Source organism: Bos indicus, chromosome 9, assembly GCF_029378745.1.
Source record: "Bos indicus isolate NIAB-ARS_2022 breed Sahiwal x Tharparkar chromosome 9, NIAB-ARS_B.indTharparkar_mat_pri_1.0, whole genome shotgun sequence".
Lineage (NCBI taxonomy): Eukaryota > Metazoa > Chordata > Mammalia > Artiodactyla > Bovidae > Bos > Bos indicus.
The window spans coordinates 81,381,014-81,406,491 of record NC_091768.1 but is presented as its reverse complement, the minus strand read 5'-3'; the positions used below and the strand labels follow the sequence as shown (position 1 = coordinate 81,406,491).

Genomic DNA, 25,478 nt, shown 5'->3' with positions numbered 1-25,478 from the left:
CAGAGACGTTACTCTGCCAGCAAAGGTCCGTATAGTGAAGGCTGCAGTCTTCCCAGTCATGTATGGTTATGAGAGTTAGACCCTAAAGAAGGCAGAATGCCAAAAAATTGATGCCTTAGAACTGTGGTGCTGGAGAAGATCCTGAAAGTCCCTCAGACAGCAAGGAAATCAAACCAGTCAATCTTAAGGGAAATCAACCCTGAATACGCTTTGGAAGGACTGATGCTGAAGCTGAAGCTCCAGTATTTTGGTCATTTGATGCGAACAGTCAACTCACTGGAAAAGTCCGTGATGCTGGAAAAGATTGAGGGTGGAAGGAAAAGAGGGTGTCAGAGTACGAGATGGCTGGATGGCATCACCGATGCAATTGGGCAAACTTCGGGAGATGATGGGGACAGGGAGGGCTGTGAGCTGCAGTCCATGCGGTCGAAAAGGGCTGGACACCACTGGGCAACCGAACAACAGCAACATGGCTGTTTCATGGTGTCAACTTCTCACAGTGTTCGTCATCAGTCCCTGCCTTGGAGTGTGTGGGGTCTGTTTTAATTTGTCACTGCTATAAACACCCTTGAAATAAATATCTTCGTAAAATACAGCGTTGTTTTTTTTTCTCCCCTTGGTTGGATTATTTCCTTCTTGTATAAAACCTTCCAGATAGTATTATCATGTAAAGAAATACTGCTTTAGAATTATTTTCTCATATTAAGTCGCTCTTCAGAATCACTGAACTAGAGCAATGTAGACAAGTCTATTTTTTCATAAAGTTGCTGACATTGGGTTTAATGTTTTAAAGTGTTTTACCAATTTAAGGGATACATAATAATTTAACTTAATGAAAAATACTTAATGGTATTAAGTGCTCGCTAGGATCCTCGGCTTCAGTGTACCATTGATTTTACCAGCATAAGCGCTGGGCTTGGCCCCAGTCTGTAAAACAGATAACGGCTTCTGGAACCCTCATGGCCAACCCTGCAGGTACATCACAGTCATAGAAATCTCCCACGCTCAAGCAAGGTGGGGACTTCTCTCCCACCTCCAAATCTTGTTCTGGTGGTTCAGACTGTTCCCTTCTCCCTAATTGATGCAACCTGTTTTTTTATGCAGCGTGAGGGCAGGTAGCAAAATAATACTCAAATAAGCTTATATTAATAATAAAAAGGAGAGCTTCAGCACTCACTGCTGTTAAAACTGCCAGTTACGCATATATGTGGCATCTGGAAAAACAGTACGGATGAACCTATTTCCAGGGCAGGAATAGATATGCAGACATAGAGAACAGACACGTGGGCACAGGAGGAGAAGGGGAGGGTGGGGTGAACTGGGAGATTAGGATATATACATTAATATGTGTAAAATAGCTAGTAGGAAGCTGCTGTTCAGCACAGGGAGCTCAGCTTGGTGCTGTGATGACCTAGAGGGGTCGAATGGGGGAAATGGGGTGGAAAGGAGGTCCAAGAGGGTGGGGATATATGTATTCACGTGGCTGATTCACTTTGTTGTACAGCAGAAACTAACACAACATTGCAAAGCAATTATAAAATAAATAACTCCAATAAAAATAATAATTAAAAAAAAAAAAACCTGCCAATTACATGGGCTCCCGAAGACACAAGTGGCAAAGTAGACATCCTACAATGGCTAAAAGCAGGAAGTGCAGGCAGAGACCATTTATTTGGAGTAAAAAGTGGGAAGTTTTCATTTAGGGGCTATGGTTCCCTGACTTGGATGTAATTGGCCACTGACACTAACTAATATTTCTATCATCTCACAGCCCCCAGGGCAGAAGCTTGCGGCAATCACAGCAATGTTAGGGAGTCCACGAATCAGACCAGGAGATGGGCAAACTATGGGTGTGAGGTCAAATGTGGCCTGTTGCCTGTTTTGGTGAAGAACGTTTTCTTGGAACGTAGGCACACTCATCCATTTCTGTGTTGTTTATGGCTGCTCCATGCTACAACAGCATAGTCCAGCAGCTGCAACAGGGACTCTCTGGCCAACAAAGCCTAAAATATTTACTAACTGGTCCTTTATAGAAAGAGCCTGTCCCTACTTGGATCAGGCTTTGGCAACCTCAAAGCCAACTGGCTAGCTAGACCAATAAGTACGTGCCTTGGACTTCCTCGGTGGTTCATTGGTTAAGACCCCAAGCTTCCACTGCAGGGGCATGGGTTTGATCACTGGTTGCTTCTCTGGTGGCTCAGCGGTTAAAGCATCTGCCGGGAATGTGGGAGACCCGGGTTCGATCCCCGGTCGGGAAGATCCCCTGGAGAAGGAAACGGCAACCCACTCCAGTACTCTTCCCTGGAGAATCCCATGGACGGAGGAGCCTGGTAGGCTACAGCCCATGGGGTTGCAAAGAGTCGGACATGACTGAGAGACTTCACTTTCTTGGGGAACTAAGATCCCATATGTTACAGGGCATGGCCAAAAAAATTAAAAAATAAAAAACAGTATTATTATTATTTCTTTTTTAAAGGAAGGCTCATTGAGTGATTTACCATCAAAGACCAACTTTAAAAGATCAGAGAGGCCGAGTATGCCCTTCTACGAGGAATTCACAGTGATCTCAGTCAGGCAGGGAATTGCAGGAGAGGGGAAAGTAAGAACTCATCAGAGCTCTTCCCAAACGTCAGCAATTACCTGACGAGCTTGGTTCCAATCTGCTGTCGGATTTCCTGCCTCTCTTCTTCAGATGTGCACTGCAAGATGTTTTTGTCCTCTAATTCCTTCTTAGACGGTCTGTTGCCAAGTTTGATAGCAAGAGTGTCCCTTCGTCGTATCTTGCTTGCCAAAGCACCTGAGGATTGGAAAAGGCAGAAGCGCAGAGAAAGGCTTTTAACAAGTGGCCCTCAGGTTACACATGGCAGAGGCTTTTTAAACAGAGCCAGACCAAATTCTTTATCCACATGCAAGAGCAGAATTTCAATTAACCTAAAGTAAAAAAAAGTTTCGCGTTAGATGCAATTCATGTTGAAAAACTAAAAACTGTTTGTTTTTTAATGTTCTGAAAAATGTTGGGAAACTCTGAAAAAACCTGCAACTATCACCTCATCATTTGGACAGTGATGATGAGTGAAGTTGCTCAGTCGTGTCTGACTCTTTGGATCCCATGGACTGCAGCCTACCAGGCTCCTCTGTCCATAGAACCGGACAGTGGTATCTGAAGTTTATTCTGCTGAGACGGCATATCATGGAAATCACTGAATGCATAATACATTTCTTTTCTTTTTCAAGTCTTAAAAACCTAGCCTCCTTGCTTATTTTGTATAGTAAATCTCTGTCTTCTCTTTTCCTCCCTTCGCTCAGAAAACCACACCAAAAGAAGTCTATCTTCGATGCACGTATGTGTGCTAAGTCACTTCAGTTGTCCCCGACTCTTTGTGAACCCATGGACTGTAGCCCGCCAGGCTCCTCTGTCCACGGGATTCCCCAGGCAAGAACACTGGAGTGGGTTGCCATTTCCTCCTCCAGGGGATCTTCCCGACTCAGGGACTGAACCTGTGTCTCTTGTGTCTCCTTCATTGGCAGGCGGGTTCTCTACCACTAGCGCCACCTGGGAGGGCCCTATCTTCCATACCAGTGTTTTAATCCTAAATTACCCAAGAATCCCTGATACCTCAGAGGATAGTAAACACCAAAGGATGACAATGATTTTTGCTGTTGCTTGATTTTATTGTTGTTCAATAATGATCTTTTTTATTGTTCAGTACAAACTAGAAGGAGTTTGACAAACTATTTAATCATGAATATATTAATAACTTTTCATAAACTGTAAATTCCATAGTGAATCCCTCCCAAGTCATCCAGATGACTTTTTTAAAAGTCATCCTTTTAAAAAAGTTCTTTTTTAAAGAACAGCATCCTTCCAGTTGCCTAAGTTATATGTACACAGTTGGCCTCATCCACTTTACTATCATTCCTTCTTAGAAAGCATACCATTTTATTATTATGACTGAGTGACTGCTTTTAGTTCTTAAAAGGTATTAGTCATTCTTGACTCACTCCTCATTTTAAACCACAGTATAAAAGTGAGTGAAATTCTCAAACACCTCCCATGAGTAATCCAGAGAATCCCCGTTGATGCTCGTTATTCAAGAAAGGTCCCAGGGTAGAAGGGTCATCTCTGACCAACCTGAGAAAGGCCTCTGTCGTCTTTTTAGACAAGTTCAAATAGGCATACTGGCCTCATAGACTGTTTCCCTCACCCCTCTGCCCTGTGGAATCATCTTTCAGAAAGGTCTGTCGTCTACACCTAAACTTCAGAAGATACACATTTCTAATCTGGGAGGGGCAGATGAGGGGAAAGAAAGCATCAGGTGTCTGGTTCCTGATGATGCTTTTGTTTTTTCAGAATGCGCCTGTTTCTGGCCACCGTGGACTTCCCTCCCTTCCTCCCTCTTGAAAAGTCTTACTTTCTCCACTGCCGTCCTCGTCCTCATCTTCTTCGTCGTCATCGTCATCGGTGTACAAGATGGGTCCGTCAGAGTCGGAGTCATTGGCCTGGTATTCCCTTTGGCCTTCGTCCTCTGAAGATTCTCCCATCAGCCCAGGAGTCAGGAGCCGAGGCGCTGCCTTCCCCAGCTCATCTTTGGTGGTGAAGCTATGAAAGGCACAGACACATGGGGGTGGTGTGAAGCTCAGAGCAACCCTCGAGGATGATGCCAACACAGGAGACAGAGCTCTAGTTTCATAAGCATCCTTTGGGTGTGAAAGGAGAAAGCAGATACCAGCCAGCTAAAGTCGCTGAAACAGGGCAACAGTACTGCATTCCTTAATTCTCAAGGTTTTAGTCTCATCTGACAAATGAAAAGGATTGACCAGATAGTGGCCAATACATTTAGTATGTGAATACTGTAAAACTGTATTTTGAAAATGTATTTTTCCCTAGCCTTAGGGAGGTTCAGTGGAAAGAACAATTAGCCAGAAGCGCTTAGATATTTGACTTTGTACTTTTTCTTGAGTCTGTAACTCCGACTTATCCTTCCCAGTCTAGGTTAAAGACTCAACTCCCCGAGGAATATTTCACTGCCCATCAAACTAGTTCCTTACCTCCCTCTCCCTGCTCCCATGGTGACCTGAAGCCCCCCACCACTGGTGCACTTAGCACATGCATCTCAGTCTGCCTCCCTAACCCTGCAAAGTTCCTCGACAAGGAGGACTCATCTTGTTTTGCAGCTCAGCACCTAGAAGGCTCCTGCCACAGAAAAGTACATCATCTTCAACTGCTATGTGAATTAATCCTATTTTTTCATCACAGCCAGTGTACTAACAGTCAAAAACTATATATCTTCTCTGTGCTTCATTTGTCCATTTATAAAACTGTCTGTCATATGATATTAACATTACCATAAGATGCTGGGAGGGATTGGGGGCAGGAGGAGAAGGGGATGACAGAGAATGAGATGGCTGGATGGCATCACCGACTCGATAGACATGAGTTTGGGTAAACTCCGGGAGTTGGTGATGGATAGGGAAGCCTGTCGTGCTATGATTCATGGGGATCGCATAGAGTCAGACATGACTGACTGACTGAACTGAACTGAAGATTATATTAACAATACAAGATGGAAAATGTGAAAGCTAAGTGGCCTCTCTAGAAGAAAGATGATATGTAAGGATGCAATGAGTTTCTATTATTTAGCTTGATAAAAGTTTCTAACTTAAAGTTACTATAAATACACAAAGCTTGGCAATTTCACAGACTAGAATTTTAAAAATACTTTACATCAAAAACATATCACTTCAGAAACAATACAATCTTCATTTTAAGATACAGAAGCTCCCCACATTGCCTTCTGATATAAAAAGAAGAATCCCAATTTGGACGTCACACTTCTGAACAACCATTTAGTGCAAAACATGTGCTTGTGGTTCACACTGCAAAAAAATTTTTTTAAATAGTTGTTTGAATGATAAAAACAGGTAAGCTTTGTCAGACTCTAAAGTATTGAAAATTCTACTTTGTGGTTGATAAGCCTGAAATAGTCAATTTTAAACTTATTAGGAAAATCCAACAGCCAAAAATTCTTGTTTTCAAGTGAGTAAATATGAAATTTCCTCTTTAATTGCATAAAATACATAAAGCATAAAATTTACCATTTTAACCATTTTGAAGTGTTTAGTTCAGTGGCATTAAGTATATTTATACTGTTGTGCAACTATCACCAACATCCATCTCGAGTTTTTCATCTTCCCAAACTCAAACTCTGTACCCATTAAACAGTATGTGTCCATTCCTCCTCCCTTAACTCACGGCAACCGCCATTCTACCTTCTGTCTCTACAAATCTGACTGTCTTTGGTGCTTCGTTACATGAAATTATGCAACACTTGTCCTTTTGTGTCTGACTTACACTCACTTAGGATGTCTTAAAAGTTCCTGCGTGTGGCAGCATGTGTCAGAATGTCCTTCCTTTTCAAAGCTGCATAGTGTTCCACCATATGTATATGTCACATTTTGTTTATCAATTCATCATTCTCTGGACACGTGGGTTGTTTCTAACTTTCGGTTGATGTGAATGATGCAGCTATGGATGTGCGTGTGTGCTCAGTCGCTCAGTCGTGTCTGACTCTTTGCGAGCCCATGGATTGTAGCCCACCAGGCTCCTCTGTCCATGGGATTTTCCAGGCAAAAACACTGGAGTGGGTTGCCATTACCTACTCCAGGGGATCTTCCCACATCTATGGACATTGGTGTACAAATATCTGTTTGAGTACCTGCTTTCAAATTTTTTGGTTATATGCACAGAAGAGGGCTTCTCCAGTTACTCGCCAGTAAAGAATCCACCTTCAGTGCAAGAGACGTGAATTTGAGCCCTGAGTCAGCAAGATCTGCTGCAGGAGAGCCCGGCAACCCACTCCAGTGTTCTTGCCTGGACAATCCCATGGAAAGAGGAACCTGGCAGGCTACAGTCCATAGGGTCGCAAACAGTCAGACGCAACTGAAGCGACTAAGCACGCACACACAGAAGTAGAATTGCGGAATCATACAGTAATCTTATGTTTAATTTTCTGAAAAACTACCACATTGCTTCCAAAGTATGACATCTCATTTTAAATACGAGAAGATTTATTTTGTGGAAACACTTGTTCACAGTCTGGATTTCTAGTGTACTGCCCCTGGAGGCCATTCTTGCTTGGAGAGTGCCACGGTGGGTGACTGAGGCACATTAAAAAGATATGCCAACTATTAACACATTCTGAGGAGCAGAACAAAGCTACCTCAGGAATGAGTCCTAGCATTTGTTCATATCACTGTTCATTAATTTATCATGATACCGATTATTTTAATCTTATTATTTGCGTTTTATAATGCTTTGAAGTTTTTTAAGACTTCTGCCTACATTGACAACTTAACCACTGTTCTACAGCAGCAGTCCCCAGCTTTTTTGGCTCCAGGGACCAGTTTCACAGAAGACAGTTTTTCCACGAATCGAAGTGAGGCTTCACCTGCTGCTTACCACCTGCTGTGTGGCCTGGTTCCTAACAGGCCATGGACCTGTGTGGAGGGGAGACCTATGTTCCATAGTATAAGGATGGCAGGTAATGTATAGTTCATGGAATCCAAGAATGCCATGAACGAGCTGCCCAAACAAGGTGGCAATTCCAGTCTACAACCCCGACTCAAAACTCTATCAAATGTTATGTTATTAAGATTCACAGTCTACCTATCAAATGTGATGTTATATTTTAACTCATACCTAATAATATGTTATGTTGATATATTATATATTATATTTAATTTAATATTAAATATTTTACTCTAAATTTTTATCAGTCAATTCATGACTTGGCTCTTATTTTACTCCTACATTTCTTGGGCACACTGTAAAATACAGTGAACTCTATAAATGTTTGTGGATAAAAGAGTTGAATCTCATTTGGATATGGGCTTCAGATGGATGTATTAGTTTCTGCTTTACATTATACCAGAATTATACACTACTAATGAACCTACCAACAAACAGAACTCGACCAAATAGTTACTAGTCTGCACTATGTGGATAAAAGTAGGTGTTTTTACACAGGGCCACTTGTCTTCTTTAAAGTGTTCACATTTGCATTCCCAACAAAAGCCTCTTCATAAAATGACAGAATTTTCACACATTCGTTGACTAAACATAACTGAGGGAGAGTTCTAAGGACAGCAAGAGACGAAGAGCCAGAAATTCTAATTCACATCTCCACTTAAAAACGGAAGAAAGTATTTGGAAGGAAATTTGAGAGACTACTTATTCCAAGCTCATTAACTCAAAAGCAAACACAAACTGTCCCTGTGGGATGAACTGTAATTTAAATTTTTAATTTTGTAGAATGTACAGAGAAGAAAATCTCCATGCCCTCTTCTAGGAAAGCATTATAGTTACCCAGACTGACAGGAAACTCTATTCTAAATACCTCGTTGTCTAATGATGTTCTCAGCTCACTCCCTCTGGTCACAGTCCCAGTGGAAATGGAGAAGAGATACTCACTTCTCGTCTGTCAATCCTCCAAGTACTCAGGCTGAAGACGGGTATTAAGCCTCCAGCATGAAGCTTAGCACCGTGCAGTGCCCTTCCTAAAATGATTCTGCTAGAGAGCTGGACCGAATCAGGTCACCTTTGGAAACGGGCTTTCTCAGTGCTTGAGACTATCTGAGGAATTATTTTATATTTTGTTCTTTTATATACTGAATAGTGAATCCATGTATCCGATCTTCTTCCCTAGTTATTTTGGTAAAAACTAATCTTGTTTTTTGTTTTTTTTTTTTACCTTTTTTTTTTTTTGGCCATGTACCACGGCATGTAGGATCTTAGTTCCCTGACTAGGGATCAAACCCACAGCCCCTGTTATGGAAGGGCAGATCTTAACCCCTGGACTGCCATGGAAGCCCAGGTAAAAACTGATCTTAATTATAATTTCTTGTCCACTTTTTTATCTTTGGTGCTTTGTACACTGCCTGGCACATAGAAGGCAAGCAAAAAATATAGTCGAATGACTGTTCTGTTTTAAAGACTGGAATTAAAGCTGATGTTAGCAAACACTAATAATTAAATGAAGACATCTGCTCTGGGCTGGAAGTATTCAGGACACCATAAGCATTCATTTCAATATATTGTTTTCTGAATCATTTATTAAAATATTGAAAAAAATAATTTATACATTAACATTTATTTATCTTCCCTTGGCTTTCTTTTGAATGATAGTACCCAAAATGATAGAAACAAACACAAAAGAACCTGCAAAAGAAGTAGAAGCAAGTGTTTGGAAACTTATGAAATTCCATAGTCATGTATGGATGTGAGAGTTGGACCATAAAGAAGGCTGAGCACCAAAGAATTGATGCTTTCAAACTGTGGTGCTGGAGAAGACTCCTGAGAGTCCCTTGGACAGCAAGGAGATCAAATCAGTCAATACTAAAAGAAATCAACTCTGAGTATTCACTGGAAGGACTGATGCTGAAGCTGAAGCTCCAGTACTTTGGTCACCTGATGTGAAGAGCTGATTCACTGGAAAAGACCCTGATTCTGCAAAAGATTGAGGGTAGGAGGAGAAGCAGGCAACAGAGGAAGAGACAGTTGGATGGCATCATCAACTCGATGGACATGAGTTTGAACAATCTCTGGGAGATAGTGAAGGACGGGGAAGCCTGATGTGCTACAGTCCATGGGGTCACAAAGAGTCGGACACGACTGAGTTACTGAACAACAACAGAGCACTGAATTTGATGCGCAGCTCTGGGTTTGCATCCTGTCACTTCCTACCTCGGTGATCTTGGGATAAATCTCTTATCTCTTTTGGCATCAGTTTTTCCATCTATGAAACAGAAATACTCCAGGAGAAACTGATGTGAATTAAATAAATGGCAGTTCCTGACATCAAATAAGTATTCAATAGATGAAGGTCAATACTATTAGCAATTAAATAATTAAAGTTGATACTTGAGTCTCTTGATCCAAATCAATTTAATTAATGTACTATTTTTTTAAAGTATAACATGACAAAGATTTTTTTGGAAAGGAGAAATAGTAAATTAAACAAAGAGTGAATTTGGATATTATTCTTAGAAGAGACTGGATATCTCCAAGGCTTTCCCAGACAGAAATGGCAATAACATCTACTACACTCTGACTGTCTTCTCCTCATACTCAAGGGACAGGAGAGCTAACATGTCTTATTGATCTTTAAGTAGAAAATTTATAGGACTTTGTGAGTGATTAGATCTGGAAAGCAGAGGAGAATGAGCACCCTAGGATGAATTCTGGCTTGGGAAACTGGATGATGTCATGCCTATGTCATACCAGATTTTGTACTGGCTGCTTCGGATAAGAAGCAAATAAGACACAGTGGTTAGTTCTGTCCCACGTTGCTGTTCGAGTTTAGTTGCTAAGTCATGTCCGACTATTGTGACCCCATGGACGGTAGCCTGCCAGGCTCCTCTAAACACGGGATTGTCCAAGCAAGAATACTAGAGTAGGTTGCCATTTTCTACTCCAGGGGATCGTCCCAACCCAGGGCTCAAACTTGCATCTCCTGTACTGGCGTGTATGGATGCTAAATTACTTCAGTCATGTCCAACTCTTTGTGACCCTATAGACTATAGTCCACCTGGCTCCTCTGTCCATGGGATTCTCCAGGCAAGAATACTGGAGTGGGTTGCCAGGCCCTTTTCCAGGGGATCTTCCTGGAAGGCAGGTTCTTTACCACTGACTCACCAGAGAAGCCCAGTTCTGCCTCATAGTTGGGGGAAAAAAAGCACTATCACAGTATATGTATTAGCCCATTTTGTCTGGATGAATATCAAAAGGCTTCAGATGGGATAACACTTAAACTGGGTTGAGGATTGAGAAAGCAAGAAAGACAACCACTCTAAGGTTGGAGGAAAAGTGAAAACGAGTTCTTTTCTGATCCTCTTTATTTTCTTGGAGATGGAGAATGCTAAGCAACTTGTTGAAATGAAGATGGTTTTCAGGAGTGGGTGGAGCAATCTGGACACTAGTGGTAAAGATCTAAAATAATCACTGTAAGGAAAGAGGAGGAAACTGTTTAGGAAAAAGAAAAAGGACTGCTGAGTATTGATGGAGCAGACTCTAACTGTCCTTGAAGCCACAGGTCTGAAGTCTATCTGTCAGTAGGACCACTGTCTCCTGCAGCCCCTGGCATTCCTGGGGCAGGGCTATGAAAAATCAAGATTCATGCACCCCAATGCTCACTGCAGCACTACTTACAACAGCCAAGGTAGGGAAACAGCCTAAACGTCCATCAACAGACGAATGGATAAAGAAGATGTGGTACACGTACATCTCTATATATGAGGGAATAGTACTCAGTCACAAAAAGAATGAAATAATGCCATCTGCAGCACCATGGATGGACCTAGAGACTATCAGGCTAAGTCAGATAAAGACAAGTATCCTATGATGTCACTTATATATGGGATCTAAGCAAATGAAACAAATGAACTCATTTATAAAACAGAAACAGACTCACAGAGAAAACAAACCTATGGTTACCAAAGGGAATAGCAGAGGGAGGGAGGGATAAATTAAGAGTTTGGGATTAACAGACAGACACTACCATATATAAAAGAGATAGACAACAAGGACCTATTTATACAGCTCAGGGAATTATATTCAATATCTTTCAACGTATAAGGGAAAAAAATCTGAGGAACAGTGTATATACACACACACATATATATATATATGAATCACTTTGCAGTACTCCTGAAACTAACATTGGAAATCAGCTGTACTTCAATTAGAAAAACAAATCGATGACTGGATTACAGGTGTGCTTACCTATCAGTCACTAGATTACATTATAAAGGGAACCAAAGTAAGTTCCTTCATTGCCAGTAGAGTGAGTTAGTGATCTTTAGATCTTTAGTTCCCAGCTGCATAGTAACATGGACAGAATATGGGGTTTTTGCCCCGACTCACCATTTTCCATTTTCTCTGCTAATACTTATGCCAGTGCCTGAGTGGACAGTGGTTCTGTCTGTTGCCTCTTCAGTCCAGAGAAGCTGACCTGGGTCTAAGGCAGGGAGGTCGGCTCCATTGCTGATCAGGACGACAGGGGTGTCCGAGGCCACAGTGCTCTGCTCCTCCAGAGGGAGAGAAGGGGCGGGGGTGGGAGGTGCTGGAGTCACCGGGGGCGGAGGGACTGAGGACTTGGGTTTGCCTGTGGTCTGCTCCTCGGTCCCAGGGACAGTCTGCTCGGGTGTGAGACTCTCCACCCTGGTCTCCGAAGGCTCCCCTTTAAGGTCAGATGTGCCAGAAGTGGTTGCCTCTGAGGACATTCGAGACATTGGCTGCTTGCCAGTTTTCTTCTTGCCCTTTATGACTCCCACTGTCCCAGTTTTGCTAGAAACTGTCTCCTTGGAAGCTTTGGGACGAGATGAGGTGGAGGAAGTAGACGGTGAAGCTGATGCTTTAGAGCCAGTTGTTTTTCTTGAATGAGAGGAACCAGCTGAAGCAGAGAGATTTTGCATTAAGAGTCCAAGAAGAAAACACATTTTAAAAACAAATAACCAAGTTGCAATTGCCAGTGACACTGTTCCCTTTAAACTCTAAAACTCTGAATAAATGCATTAAGGAAAATAGGTAAATGATAATGGTCTTGTTTTCTGCCCCCTCCCTGCCCCAACCTAGAAGGCAGCAAGTCATGCTTGAGGCCAAACCCTAAGGTACAAGGTCTTCTCCCTCCTCCAGTCTTTAGCTGAGCCAAAGAGAATGCCTCACCTCTTTGCCCTATGGTCACCTGAAAAAGTCTCTGTATGCTCCAAAGAAGGGACATTATAGTGTGGAGAGGACAAGACACCAGCAGCTACCCGGGTATAGTACAAGCTTCCTCTCATCACAAACTATACACGTTTTATGATGCCTTTCTGGGAACAGAGCAGCACACACTCAGAAGAGGCTGGTGTATACACCACCTGCTCCTTTCTGGCCAAAAGCAAATTTACTCATCTTACTGCGAAAAAGAGTGAACTCCAAACCAGCTCTCCCCAGTGGCTAGAGAGAGACGCTGCCCTATCTCTTCATCTTGCAGGTGATGGGGCAAAGGAAAAAAACACATGGCCGCATACGAAAGACAAGTCCCCTTCAAAAACATCAAGAGGCAGAAAACAGTCTTTTTTTTTTTAAACCAAAAATGTGTAAACGGGTAGTGTTTGAATAAACTGAAGGGAAGGAGTATCATTCTCAGATTTTCTGAAACTCCTTATGTTCCTAGAAGGATATCTTCATCAGAGGACAGCCAGGGTCATGACCATGGCTGTGGCATGTTGGTCTACTTCTGGACAGAACTGCCTTCAACCAAACCATTTTCAGGGAAAATAAAATTTAATCCTCTTTTTCTTTATATCATAGAAATACATTTAAACTATTATCTCACGACCTTTATGATCTATGCATTTCCCTTAATTGCTTCTTCTGTGACAAGGCTGTACATTCCCTCTTTTTCCTGAGGGATCAAACTATCTTCCACAGAAAAATTAGAAAAATCTTGTTAGATTGTGGAGCCAACCCACACTGCATACAGATGTTATTTATTGTAACTTACCTCTGGTTATAACTTTATTAAAGCCAATTGGGAGGGTCAGGAGAAGAACAAATTAAGGAATAGACAATGAGATGTATGACTCTACCAACTCTGATCTACTGAGAAAACCCACTCTTACTGTGTGTAAAGATGCAGGCTTAAAACAAGTCTCTGTGGCTTGAGGGCTTTATTGTTTTAGATACCTGTAACTACAAAAATTCTCCTCCCCCATGTCAGGGCTTGTCAATGTTTCTTTGAAATAAACAATCTTCACTTGCTTATTGGACAAACATATGAAGCATACTCCTGGAGTCTACGTACATCTGAAATTTATCTTTCACAACCAAGATGCTAAAGACTTGCTATCTGTCTAATCATGATCAGTTAGGTCTTAGGTAAGTTGAACAGAATTTCTTCTACACATCAGTTCTAATTATTTTTTCTTTTAAAAAGTTCTTTCTTTTCTAACAGCACAGTTAACTTCAGCCTTGCTTAAGAAAAAAGACAATTTTTAAGCCTAGTGTGCAAATTCATGCCATGTTAATATATTTCTCTTTTGACCATCTCCTAAAATGAGGATTTTGCTCAAGTGTTGCTCAAGTTACATTGAATTATGGCTACGATTAAAAATGAAATGCTACCTCTTCTCAGTTAAATATTTCTGTTGTTAACACGGTGTATAACAACGAGAAAGAAAAACATATGAGATGTTACTTTACTAGCAAAGCAGGTGAATGTGCTAACCTGTATCTGGTGATCTGGAGGACTAACTAACTTAGTAACACAGGAAGAATCTGAACCAACAGATTTTTTGAAACAGCATAAAACGTCTGACTAAAAATCGGGAGTTACATTTGAAATAACTTTTCCGAAATGTCAACATTATTCAAATAAAGCAAAGTTACCAAGTAGAAAGTTCCAGATGGTTACAAATGGAATATGAGTAGGATTCAGAAGGAGTATGACCAACATTCGATAAAAGGATCTTCACACGCTGGGCTTGGTAGACTTCAAGGCAATCCTGTTTCTCTGTGATAACCCTGAGAACAGCAACCTTCTTGTTCACACTAAGGGCTAGTTGGGCCTCTTTTAATAACACGACTGTACTTTGCTCTTAGGAACATCCTGAGTTAATAAATTAGTCTTCAAATAAAATACCTGGAAATAACTCAAAATTTCTCCTGAAGTAAGAGAGGACAAGCCAAGTCTATTGTGAGCTGCTGCTGTGTGGGGCATGGGGAGGTGGGTCTTCACGCCCAGGAATGGGGTGAGAGTTTGGGGCTTCTCTTCAGGAAATAAACCAGCAACAGCCTCACTTGAAGCATTTGTCCTGGGGCGTGCTAGGCAGTCTGGGTGACACACACAGATACCAACAGGAGCGGACGCTGATGTGTGACGGCAGCTGGTCCCTGAGAAAATGGCCTGTAGGCCCTGCAGGCACAGCATTCTGAGACGTTCATTTCAGAGCTTATTAGAAGAGACCCAGACAAGCAAGGTCAAAGGTGGACGACAGGAACACTGGCAGAGAGGAACCTACTTACAATGAGTTCTGTTACACTGTCACCTAAGCCACTCTCTGAACCTGAGCATTATGGGTATAAATTACCATGGGGAAAGATCAACACCAAGGCATATCATGGTAGTTGACTTTGAGAAAGTGGCTGCTGATTTTAAGGAGAATAAGGTTTGCTAGGCACAGCAGACCTTCTAACATGGAGAATTTTTATGCATGTGATGGGAAAAAGCCGCTCAGCATATGTATTTGGATTAATATCCTTTTAAAAGCTGGATGACAGGGGAGGCTTCTTCATTCCACTTCACTAGAATGGCGACTCCACTTTGCATTAAGCACATCTGACATGGAAGGGAAAGCTGGACACACACGACATGAAGTGACGGAATCACCCAAATATCCCCTGGTGATCTGCAGTGGCAGCTTACAACCGCACCCCTCATAACATGTTGAAGTTTATGGGGTCAGGAAGCGGACACTGAGCATGTAACGCCCAACTCTGCTGAGCAGTTGTGACTTCAGTAGAGAGTGGGGGAGGGGTGGAGCAACTAAGCGATGTGAGCCCTTTCTCATTAGAAAGATGACGATAAGATTTAAGATATTAAGATCCAGAAAATATGTCAAAGATGTGTCATGTTTTAATGTGCAAACTTGAGATGTTTTGAAAGAAAAAACCCAAGCCAAAGAGCCACCCATAAACTGAAATAGGCAGGCCAGTCGAAATTTCCATAATGTCAGATCGTGCATGCCAAGGCCCCTTTATATTGGAGTGGGTTGCCATGCCCTCCTCCAGGGGATCTTTCGGACCCAGGGATCAAACCCGCCTCTCTTGTGTCTCCGGCATTGGCAGGCAGGTCCTTTACTACGAGTGCCACCCTGAGAAGCCACTAATGTCAGATCATATCGCTACTCCTCAGGCAGACAACTCCCTGTATCCTTCTACTGGGTTTTGTGCAGATAGTGGAGACTCAGGAAGAAAGACATCTATTCACCCTAAACCTAATAAGGTGAACAGATCCACTTGGTAGAGACAGCAACAAAGGAATCTCCAGGGCGTTCTCTGTGTTACAACTGAATCCGCTGGTGTTACATCCAAAGATGCCAGACACCAAAAAGACTGTTGTTCCTAGAAGAAGCAGTGAACCCACCCCAAAGCCAAGCACCCTAGACTCAGCCCCACAGAGGGCATACTCACCGGCCTCTCGGGTTGCATTTCGGCTTGCCGGCTTGGGTGGTGGGACGGGGACCTGCTTACCAGGAGCCTTGGTGTTTTTTTTAATAGGAGGCACTTCGTCACCCTTGGGGCTGGCCCCAGCAGCGGCCCCTTTTGGAGGCACAGGTGTTTTTTTGGGCTTAGGTTTGGGTTTAGGCTTAGGAAGAGCTGGAGGAGGTGGAGCAGGAGTTGCCGGTGTTTCAGAGTGGTTTTCAGTGTTCTCTACAAATGAGAAAGTGAACAGAAGCAGACTGATACAGACACACACCATAAAGATAGGAGCAAGGCACAGGGCGACAGTGATACAAGCACGTGGCTGCTTAGCCCCTGGGAACCAGCGGGGCTTCTGCACCAGAGAGACTGAAGGCTGGGGTAAAGGAGATCAAAGGCTGAAAACCAACCTGGGGTGTGTTCTCCAGGTCCCTTAATCACTTCTGCGATAAAACAGAGTTACACAACTGACTGTGATGAGGTTTAGGGTGAGTGTAAATGTCCACCATCAGGGGCTGACACCTGGATGAGGGGTTGCTCGACGATGATGTGGGTATGAGTGCTAAATTTTTAAAGAAACCAAAGGGCCCAAGGAGTGGCAGATCAGTGCATTACACACACCGCCATGGGGTGAGGGCTGACTGCACAGCTATGGCTGGACTCAAGGTTACCCTCCACTGAGGGACTTTCTCAGGAAACACTCCCCATCAACTTGAAAGGGATGTGTGCCCCGTGTCTGTCTCACTGTGGTAAAAAAAAATCAATTATTTTCTAAGCAAAGGGAGACTCTCTAGAATCTGGTACAGGAAACACAATGCACTGAAGAATAAACTATTTTCTACTATTAAATTTTTCTCAAGCTCTCCCAGTGTACTAGGGCAGCTTCCTATTTTACTCTAACTTCCTCTGACCTTTTCAAACAGTGTCACAACTGTAGGTAGTGGAGGGTGCAGAATCCAAAAAAAAAAAAAAAAAACCCCACACCAAACTTGTTTTTTCATGTAAACACAAGTAACAAGTTTGAAAAGATAAAGGTTAATATTCATTTAAAAAAAATCACACCTACAAATAGAAGCCTCGTGTAAGATTTTGCATAACTAGAGGAGTATCTGTCATTTTAAAAAGTGGAGATGCTGAATGTTCATTCATATTTTCATATCCTTATCTTTTCTCATTGTGACTAATTAAAATTAGAATACAATTTGGGTCCAAAGAGCTAAGCAGCATTTGTTTAAAAGTGGAGCACAACAGAAAACATAAGACAGTGTTAAGACAAGCCGTTACTGAAGATGTTGTTCTATTGTTAAATGACCAAGAAAGGATTTTAATATTGAAATGCATCTTATTTTATTATCTCTTTCGTTTCATTGCTCACCCTAGTGCATGTGAAGTGGGGACTCCTCCCCTCTTTTCTACATCCCCATCAATGCATGTATAACTACCATAAAAGTGATTTAAAGTGCAGTAAGTAATGGACAAAATTTTTCTTTTACCTTTCCTCAGTCATGAAACCCACCCACCACAACGGCCCACATGGAGCCCTCCTGAAATATGAACTTAATTGTACACATAGTCTGAGCTCCTCAGTCAACATTCATCAGAGGCTCCTTTGTATGTCTGCCTTTCTGTTGACACATCTTGACTCCTCAACTAAACTGCTGAGAGTCTTTAATACAGGAATGGCTCTCCTAACCCACCTGGTCTGAACCGAAAACCAGTGCATCACCAAGTGTTAGTCAGGGCTGAGAAAGAGATGAGTTGACAGTCACTGAAAACATCGTATTTTAATGTAAAACTTACAAGTACACACTGACTTGCTAGTCTTTTGATTCAGGGTAGAGGACTGTTCTTTCAATACACCTTTGTACCTTTAGCCTCCTGCATGATAATCCAGCCCTATAAGAGCACCGTCCAGACTGAGAGCCAAAACCATTGATCTGCTCATTTGTTACCTTAATTCTCTCTTGCTACAACCTTCACATTTCTTATTCTCTGCTTTTATGCCATATGACTGGGGGATCTATTTTAGATCTGCCTAAAGGTTTTCAAATTCTAAAGTTATCCAGCTACTGGGTTTGAGAAGGAGACGGTTCCCTCTGTGACAGTTGGGAATGACAATCCCTCCTGGATTGAGAATGTACTCACTACACAAAATTTCTGGCCACTCTTGGAGAAGCACAGTCCATCCTCCTTCCTCTGTAAGTTCTATCAATTATCTCTGTGTGTTTGCCATATGGCCGATGTTCATGTTTATTCTGTGGCGATTCCTAATGGGTACGTGTGTGTGTGTATGCATGTGCATGCATGCAAACAGTATGCTTTTCTGACTAAATTATGACCTCCTTTTGTCTGAAATGTTATATCCCATCAAGCATGATGCTCAAAACATTATGTCTATTCAGTGAATGTGACTTGAGTCAGCTGATAGATATTAACACACACAAGAGTTTGTAGGGAGCAAACTCTTGGATCTGGGAGACAATGAACATAAGTCAAGAGGTATTTTTTACTATTACCATATGATCTGAAGAAAAGACAGATGGCGGAGAGGAGTACCATGTTTTCAAGAGGACGTTGGGAAAGGGCTGCCTATGCGGTCTGGCTTGATGAGGATACTACATGTCACAACAACAGTCTGGAGGCGAGTGGCTGACCACTACACTTCAGGTTTGCCTCCTTCCACCACATGGAGAGTCAAGTTTAACAACACTGAGAACTGCAGGCAGCCTTCATCTTGCCTAGAATGCCCTTCTGCCCCCAACTCCCTACTTCACCTGACTGCTTCCTTCTGGTCTCCTCCAGGTCTCAGTTTGGAAATATCTTCCTCTAAGATCCAATTTGGTACCCCTTGCAAGCTCCCTGGCTTGCTGTCCTCAGGTCTCCCAGAGCACTTTGCATCTTGCACTGCAGTGGCCTGTGTGCATGCTGGTCTCCATGTAGGCCACGATCTGCTTGAAGGCAAGGATGTCTCTCATGTTCACTGTGCTCTTTCCCTGGCCCTGTGGCCAATATCTTCATGCTCACGTGGGGAACAAATGCACACAAGTGACCTGTTACTTCATGGAAAGCCCTCTACAATGACTCAATAGAAATAATATCTGATACTTTTTGAGATTTCTCATATTTAATACCACGCTATATTTAACAGATTGCAGATCAGTTTTTCTGCCTCTTATAACTTTATTGAGAAGGAATAATGAGAGACTAACAGGCCCAGAAGGCTTACGGGAAAAGTCTCCAGCGATAGGCAGAAAAGGCCCCACTGCTCCAGCTCCAGAATAGGACCCTTGGGAGCCTCTTGGGAGCCCCAGAAATACCATGAGTCCTAGGTGGAACCTACCCACAGAGTAGGGTGAAGGTCATTTGCCATTTGTTTGTTCTCTTTGATGCAGATGTTTCAAATATTAAAATGCCAATATGCTGTCTTAAAAAGACACACAAGCATCCAGGTTGGCATTAGTTTTGCAAATATAACCAAGTAACAGGTGAAACGGGTAAGCTGACTTCATGCAAAGGGAAGGGGAACACTGAACCCCCAAATAAAGGATGAACTGAGAACATGGGAAGGCGGATTTGAACAGCAGTAAGCTCACATAAGAAGTGAGATCAGAAGAGGAACAGAGGTAAGAGTGACTCTTAAGCTATTTTTTTTTTTTTTAGAATTAAATGCTGTCTTTCCAGAGCAATGAATGGTTTGTTTAAAAGGTATTTTCTATTTAACATGATACTCTGTGATGTTGGTTAGGACTGACATTCTTTTTAGTGTCAGCAAGTGGCTTCCCCTCACTCGCATGGCTTTGGTGGGGACACTGCCCACACAGTGAAAGGGAGGCTCCTCTGTCTTACTAGGGCTGTGGTAGCAAGACCAGCATTTTCATCTCCTCAGGTACAGACCAGCCAAAGCATGATGCTATCTCGGACCTTATTTGACCAAAAAGAACAGAATGTACTAGTCCAAAATAAAAAATAAGAAAACAAAAACATCTCTCAAATATCCATGAACCTATGAAGTCTGCCATCTTTTTGGAATGTCCAGGCCTGAGGGTTTAATTAACATAAAACTGTCAGCAACTTTTTATTATGCTGATAAAGCAAACACGTCCTTTGAAGCCTGTCCAGTCCACTGACTGATCCTCCACATGGACAAGGAAGGCACTAGAGATGGCTGTGTTACATGATGAAGGATGTGATCCTTGAATGTGAAAAGGCTGGACCAGGGAAAAACCACATGGATTTGAAATTTAACAGGGTGGTGAGACAGGACAGTTGGACTGAAAAAAAAAAAAAGAGAAAAGTAAAAAAAAAAGAAATCACTGCATCAATGCTTTCACCTAAATACTCTTAAAATCTATTCAGGTCTGTTTTCATTTTATTTTCCAGGAATCGTATCACTAAAAACATTAGTAATTTCTTAGAATCAGTATTCTTAAGCATAACCAGAGTTGTTCAACAGAAAGACTAAAGTAAAGCTCCATGAGCACCATACTTAATACTGAATAAAGCAAAATAATTAATAGAGGCTTCTAAAAATTTTAAAGGCTAATTTACATGCAAATAATAAGATGCTATGGACTTCCCAAGGAGATGATCTTAAATTATAACATCTGTCAAATGTTCTTTCATTCCCTTTGTCTTTGGAGGATCTGGGTCAAGAACAGAGGAAGAGAAGTTTCCTTCCAGCAGTTTCTAAGAGTCTTCAAAATGCCTAGAAAGTTCAGATTAGGTCTGACAAATTTTTGCCATCCAACTCAGAAGGAGACATTATGGAAAACTAGCCTGCTTCCTGACGATTCATTTATATGTAGCAGGAAATCATCTAAACTGTTCCAACGAAGGCTTATTTTATGGGCATTTCAGTTCAGGCTGCATAAGAGGCTTGGGGGTTCCTGCAACTGTGATAGGTGTGGTATGGATAATGCAGTCTATCAGTGCCCAGGAACCTGTGAATGTTCTGGGTATCCCTGACAGACATGTATCTTGCAGTTCTGTAATTTACCACAGTATTTCACACATGAAACCAAGGTCTCAAAAGAAAGCTTCGGGGAATGGCATAATTGTTTCTGGCATATTTTAAAATTTCCAACTGCACAGACAAATCATGGGGCAGAGGCTATAGCCACTCCAGCAACCCAGATCCCTGGCATTACTGGGAGCCATTCCTGGTCTCCCAGAAATGCCTGAGCCTGGATCAGAACTCCAGTGTTGGGTGTGTGGATGCCACCAGCCAAGCTCCCACTTCGGAAGAGGCGCTGCTGGGCTGAGTGGGCCATCTTGTTTTGCTATTCCTCCAAGCTGAGCTGCTATAATTGTCAAGTAACCCGCAGAGAAAGGTGTTTGGACTGCTGGCTTTTTTTTTTTTTTTTAAAGAAGACACTGAGATAAAACTCCTGATGAAAGGATAACATTCCCAGACATCTCTAATGATAGAAGAAGCCACCACTTCTGATTCTTACCATTAATTAGCCCTCTTTAATAAAATAGTAAATGATGTGCTTATAAAATAGATGTATCTACCTGAGGAAAGCATCCCATTTCTCTTTGCTAGTTATCATTTCTCTCCTTGTATTTGCAGAACTCCTCTCTACTGGTCTCAGGGTCACTATGTGGAGCCCAAGACCTGCTTCTCAACTTTGAGCTGTAAAAGAATTGGGGGGTTTCTCTTGATTTTACCTTTCTTATCTTCTGCCTTTTCCTCCAGAGGTGTTGTTTTTTCAGCTACAGAGCCATTACCTTCTTCAGATCTTACTACATTTTCCTCTCGGGTAGATTCCTCTCCGATGGGTATCATGTGCCCGTTTGAATTTTCAAAGTTAACTGTTACATCTCCATCTAAAAATGGGGAGAGAAACACCTAGATGTCTAACTTTGATGGCTTTCTTAAAACCCAGTTTTTCAGGTACTAGGACTGTAGGGTTCAGATTTATGTTTCAGACCTGGGAACCAAATACATTCTGGACTATTTTCACCATGTTTTACTGAATAATTCATTCAAATGAAAGAGCTAGGAAGTTCTTAGTGTTGGGGGAAAGCAGCTATGGAGGGGGTACCCAGATGCCATCTCAAGGCAGGAATGAGTAACCTAATTATACAATATCCCTGGACAGGAGAGTCCCTCTCTTCTTGGACTTAGTTTTGGTTGAAGTCACACTTGGGAGTCTCTTTGTCATTCAGAAACTGAATGATAAAAGGAGGAATCTGAAAAATGGAATAAACATTTTTAACAAGCACCAAAAACACAAGGTGAATGCAAATACACAAAAAACATGAAAAGCAATTACACATACAAACAATTAGTGGGAGACATGGACATTTCCAAGCACCACTGTCTCCAGAATATTATATCCATGACATGCTAACTTTACACGGTAATACACCCTCTACTCTACTCAGGGAAAGATGTCAGTAAAGCTAACTCTATTTTCATTTTCTTATTTATGGAAATATTAAAATGTACTCAGGGAATTGTTGTATATTGCTGGCCAAAAAGTCTTTAAGTTGGGTCAATAATAATTTGAAAACATTAAGAAAAACTGTTAAGAAAAAAGCAATTAGAGGGCAGTTTTTAAAAATCACAACTGAAATTAAAATTAAAATTTAATGTTATCTAAACCATAATTAATTTAACACCCATGAATGTTTATAAATTTCTAGGAGTTTCTAAAGTAAGAGAGATTTTGCAGAAACTCTTAATTCAGTGATGCTTGAAAATTTAACACTAGTTCATATCAGGAAAATTATTAATGATAATATTTTTACTTAGCAAACTTGAAGAAATGTATAATAGAGCTAATTTTAGGCAAGTTTGATTAATTTTACTTTGGCAATTATTCTGAACAGAATGACCATCTCCTAATTTTTCTTTAAATATGATTGAATTGCTTTGGCTCAACATAAACTCCACTGGCTTTTTTGACAAAAACAAATATGATTTTTTTAACAAGTAAAATACATATAATGCAATCATATTTAAAATGAACAAATAATTGTCCCTCAGTCATGTAACTTCTAAGCACCTATAATCTGATACTTGTATAAAACTAAAATAGATAATAACTGGCAATGTTTTTGCAAGTAAATCGTAACTATGTCAATAAAATTAAGGTAATAATTTTTAAAAGACTATATGACAAACCAAATAGAAAAGATCCTTGGTTCTTATTACTGGATCCCAAGAAATTTACTATTAAAAAAAGAGGGAGGGAGGGGAGACACAATATAATGTTCAGGTATTGGATTCAAAAAAATAAATAATCTAAGAATGGAAAATTTCAGACAGAATAGAAAACCATCTCTTTATATAAAAAAATCCTCAGTTTTTAGGTAACTCAAATACAAATTTATTTTTGTTTTCTATGACTTTTGCTAGTAATAAAAACATGCTGAAATCATGTTAATGACAATTTAATTCTATTTTAACCATTATTACATTAAAATTCTTTAGTAGATTAAATAACTAATTTTTAAAATTCAGAACAAAAATGCTAGAGAGAAAATTAAATAATTGTGGCATAAGAAGAAACTGGATTAGCACATGATAAAGAGAAATGGTCCGTAATGTATAAAGATACTTACTCTGAGATATTTATATGAAATAAAGCTAAAGTATAAGGAATAATAGAAAAATGAGCCATGTTTGTAATAAATATGGAATTCAAGAAGAAAAACAGAGGAGAACTAAAGTTATTATTAATTAACTTGTGTGTGTACTGAAAAGGTTTTCTAGTTTTTTGTGTTGTCTTAGAATTAAAATAAGTCCTGAGCCAGGCTGCCAGTTACAGTAAGATGTCTTACAGGAGCATTTGTATGCAAAGAAAGGAGAAAACTCAAAGAGTCCTAAGCTTAAAGTAAACCAAGAGATAAAGCATACAGAAATAAGTGGTTAAATAAGAAGCAAGAGAGTGTTTGAGGGGTTTCCCTCTTTCAGGTAAACAGGTTCTTTGGGCATAGAGTTAACAGAGGAACAGAGACAAGAAGAAAATCATGAACGGAAGATAAGTGACTCATTAAAAAAGGCATCCCAGGAGAAAAGGAAAGGAGGCTGGCATGCAGACAAAAACATCTGCATGCCTTCAGGTTAAAGCTAAGGGAAAAGAAAGGTAAGAACCAGAAGATGACTAAACTTGGATTAGACCGTGGACTTCTCAGGAGAGAAGGCCAATCACTGAATTTTTACATTCAAGTTAGATTTTGCTATAAAAAAGGTCATCTAAGAGGAATAATAATAGCTGGGAGTAAGGGTATGGGGTGGAATGGGACGAGGTCAAACCCAGGGTAGTTGGCGGTATTTTAAAAGTCTATTTGGATGACCAAATAAAGGGCATAACTGACAAGCACTGTCAAGAGCTAAGGCAAGGTCAAGAACATCAAGGAAAGAATGAGCCTTGACTGGCAGAAGAGAGCAGGTTGTCACCAAGCACAGCAGTTTCCAGTCTCTGGCTAGGGCTGAAAACAGACTGAAATTCTCAAGATAATTGCTTTTGGAAAAATGACAAAAAACTATTTTCTACAGCCCTTGGCTGAAACGGGGGGAAGGAGTCTATTTACAATAAGCCTCACCGGGAACTTCTAAGTATTAGGTAATTTATGTAGTTCTATATAAGGGCCATGCAAAAAGTAGAAAGTAAAATTCAGTAATTGATGACTTCCCAAACATTAAACCTATTACACCATGCTTAGGTTAAAAACCTAAGCATGTTTGTTATTTTATGTTTTGAAACTTATAATGTTCAGTCTGCAAACATTAAATAAAAAGACTCAACAGAGTCAGACTTCTGGAAAATAAGTAAATGAAATTGCAATCTATCTTGCAAATAGCTTAACAGATTAGGCAAAATAAAAACCAAGCAATGCTAAGCATTTCCCTAAGCCACTTGTTTTTAGAAAAAGTAAATGCTTTTCTAGCTATAATTTTAAATGGATAAAAAAAGAGACCTTTAGTCTCTATGTTTAATATTCATTAACAGTTCTGGTCATAAATTTTTCCACTTCTTTTTCTTCCTTTAAAAGGTGTCCAAATAAAGGTTACCAAACCAGTGCAGTGGCCCGTCCCATAATGGTGATAGCCCAACACTGAGTTTTCAGTGGGACATGTAATTTCTCTGCCTTTTCCAGGAAGATAAGAGAGGAGGCAGACTTTGATACTGCAAGTCCACCTTCAAGCACAAAAATGTTAAGGATGTACATTTTTTATTTCTAAAAGCCCTAGGCAGAAAATGAATAGCTTCAAGGCTAACAGAAA

At 40.9% G+C, this 25,478-nt stretch overlaps 1 protein-coding gene across 7 annotated transcripts in view; it reads right to left on the bottom strand.

Annotated features, from left to right (window-relative positions):
- PHACTR2 (phosphatase and actin regulator 2) overlaps positions 1 to 25,478 on the bottom strand; it is a 297,859-nt gene that overhangs the window by 38,975 nt on the left and 233,406 nt on the right. For 4 of the 7 annotated variants that reach the window (XM_070796294.1, XM_070796296.1, XM_070796295.1 and 1 more), the window contains exons 4-8: positions 21,911 to 22,069; positions 16,232 to 16,471; positions 11,921 to 12,449; positions 4,413 to 4,600; positions 2,641 to 2,797 (exon numbers count right to left, since the gene is read on the bottom strand). In XM_070796294.1, the coding sequence (XP_070652395.1) occupies positions 2,641 to 2,797; positions 4,413 to 4,600; positions 11,921 to 12,449; positions 16,232 to 16,471; positions 21,911 to 22,069 (1,273 nt within the window). The remainder of the gene's footprint in view (positions 1 to 2,640; positions 2,798 to 4,412; positions 4,601 to 11,920; positions 12,450 to 16,231; positions 16,472 to 21,910; positions 22,070 to 25,478) is intronic. The other 3 variants (XM_070796299.1, XM_070796298.1, XM_070796297.1) reach the window with 2 other exon arrangements.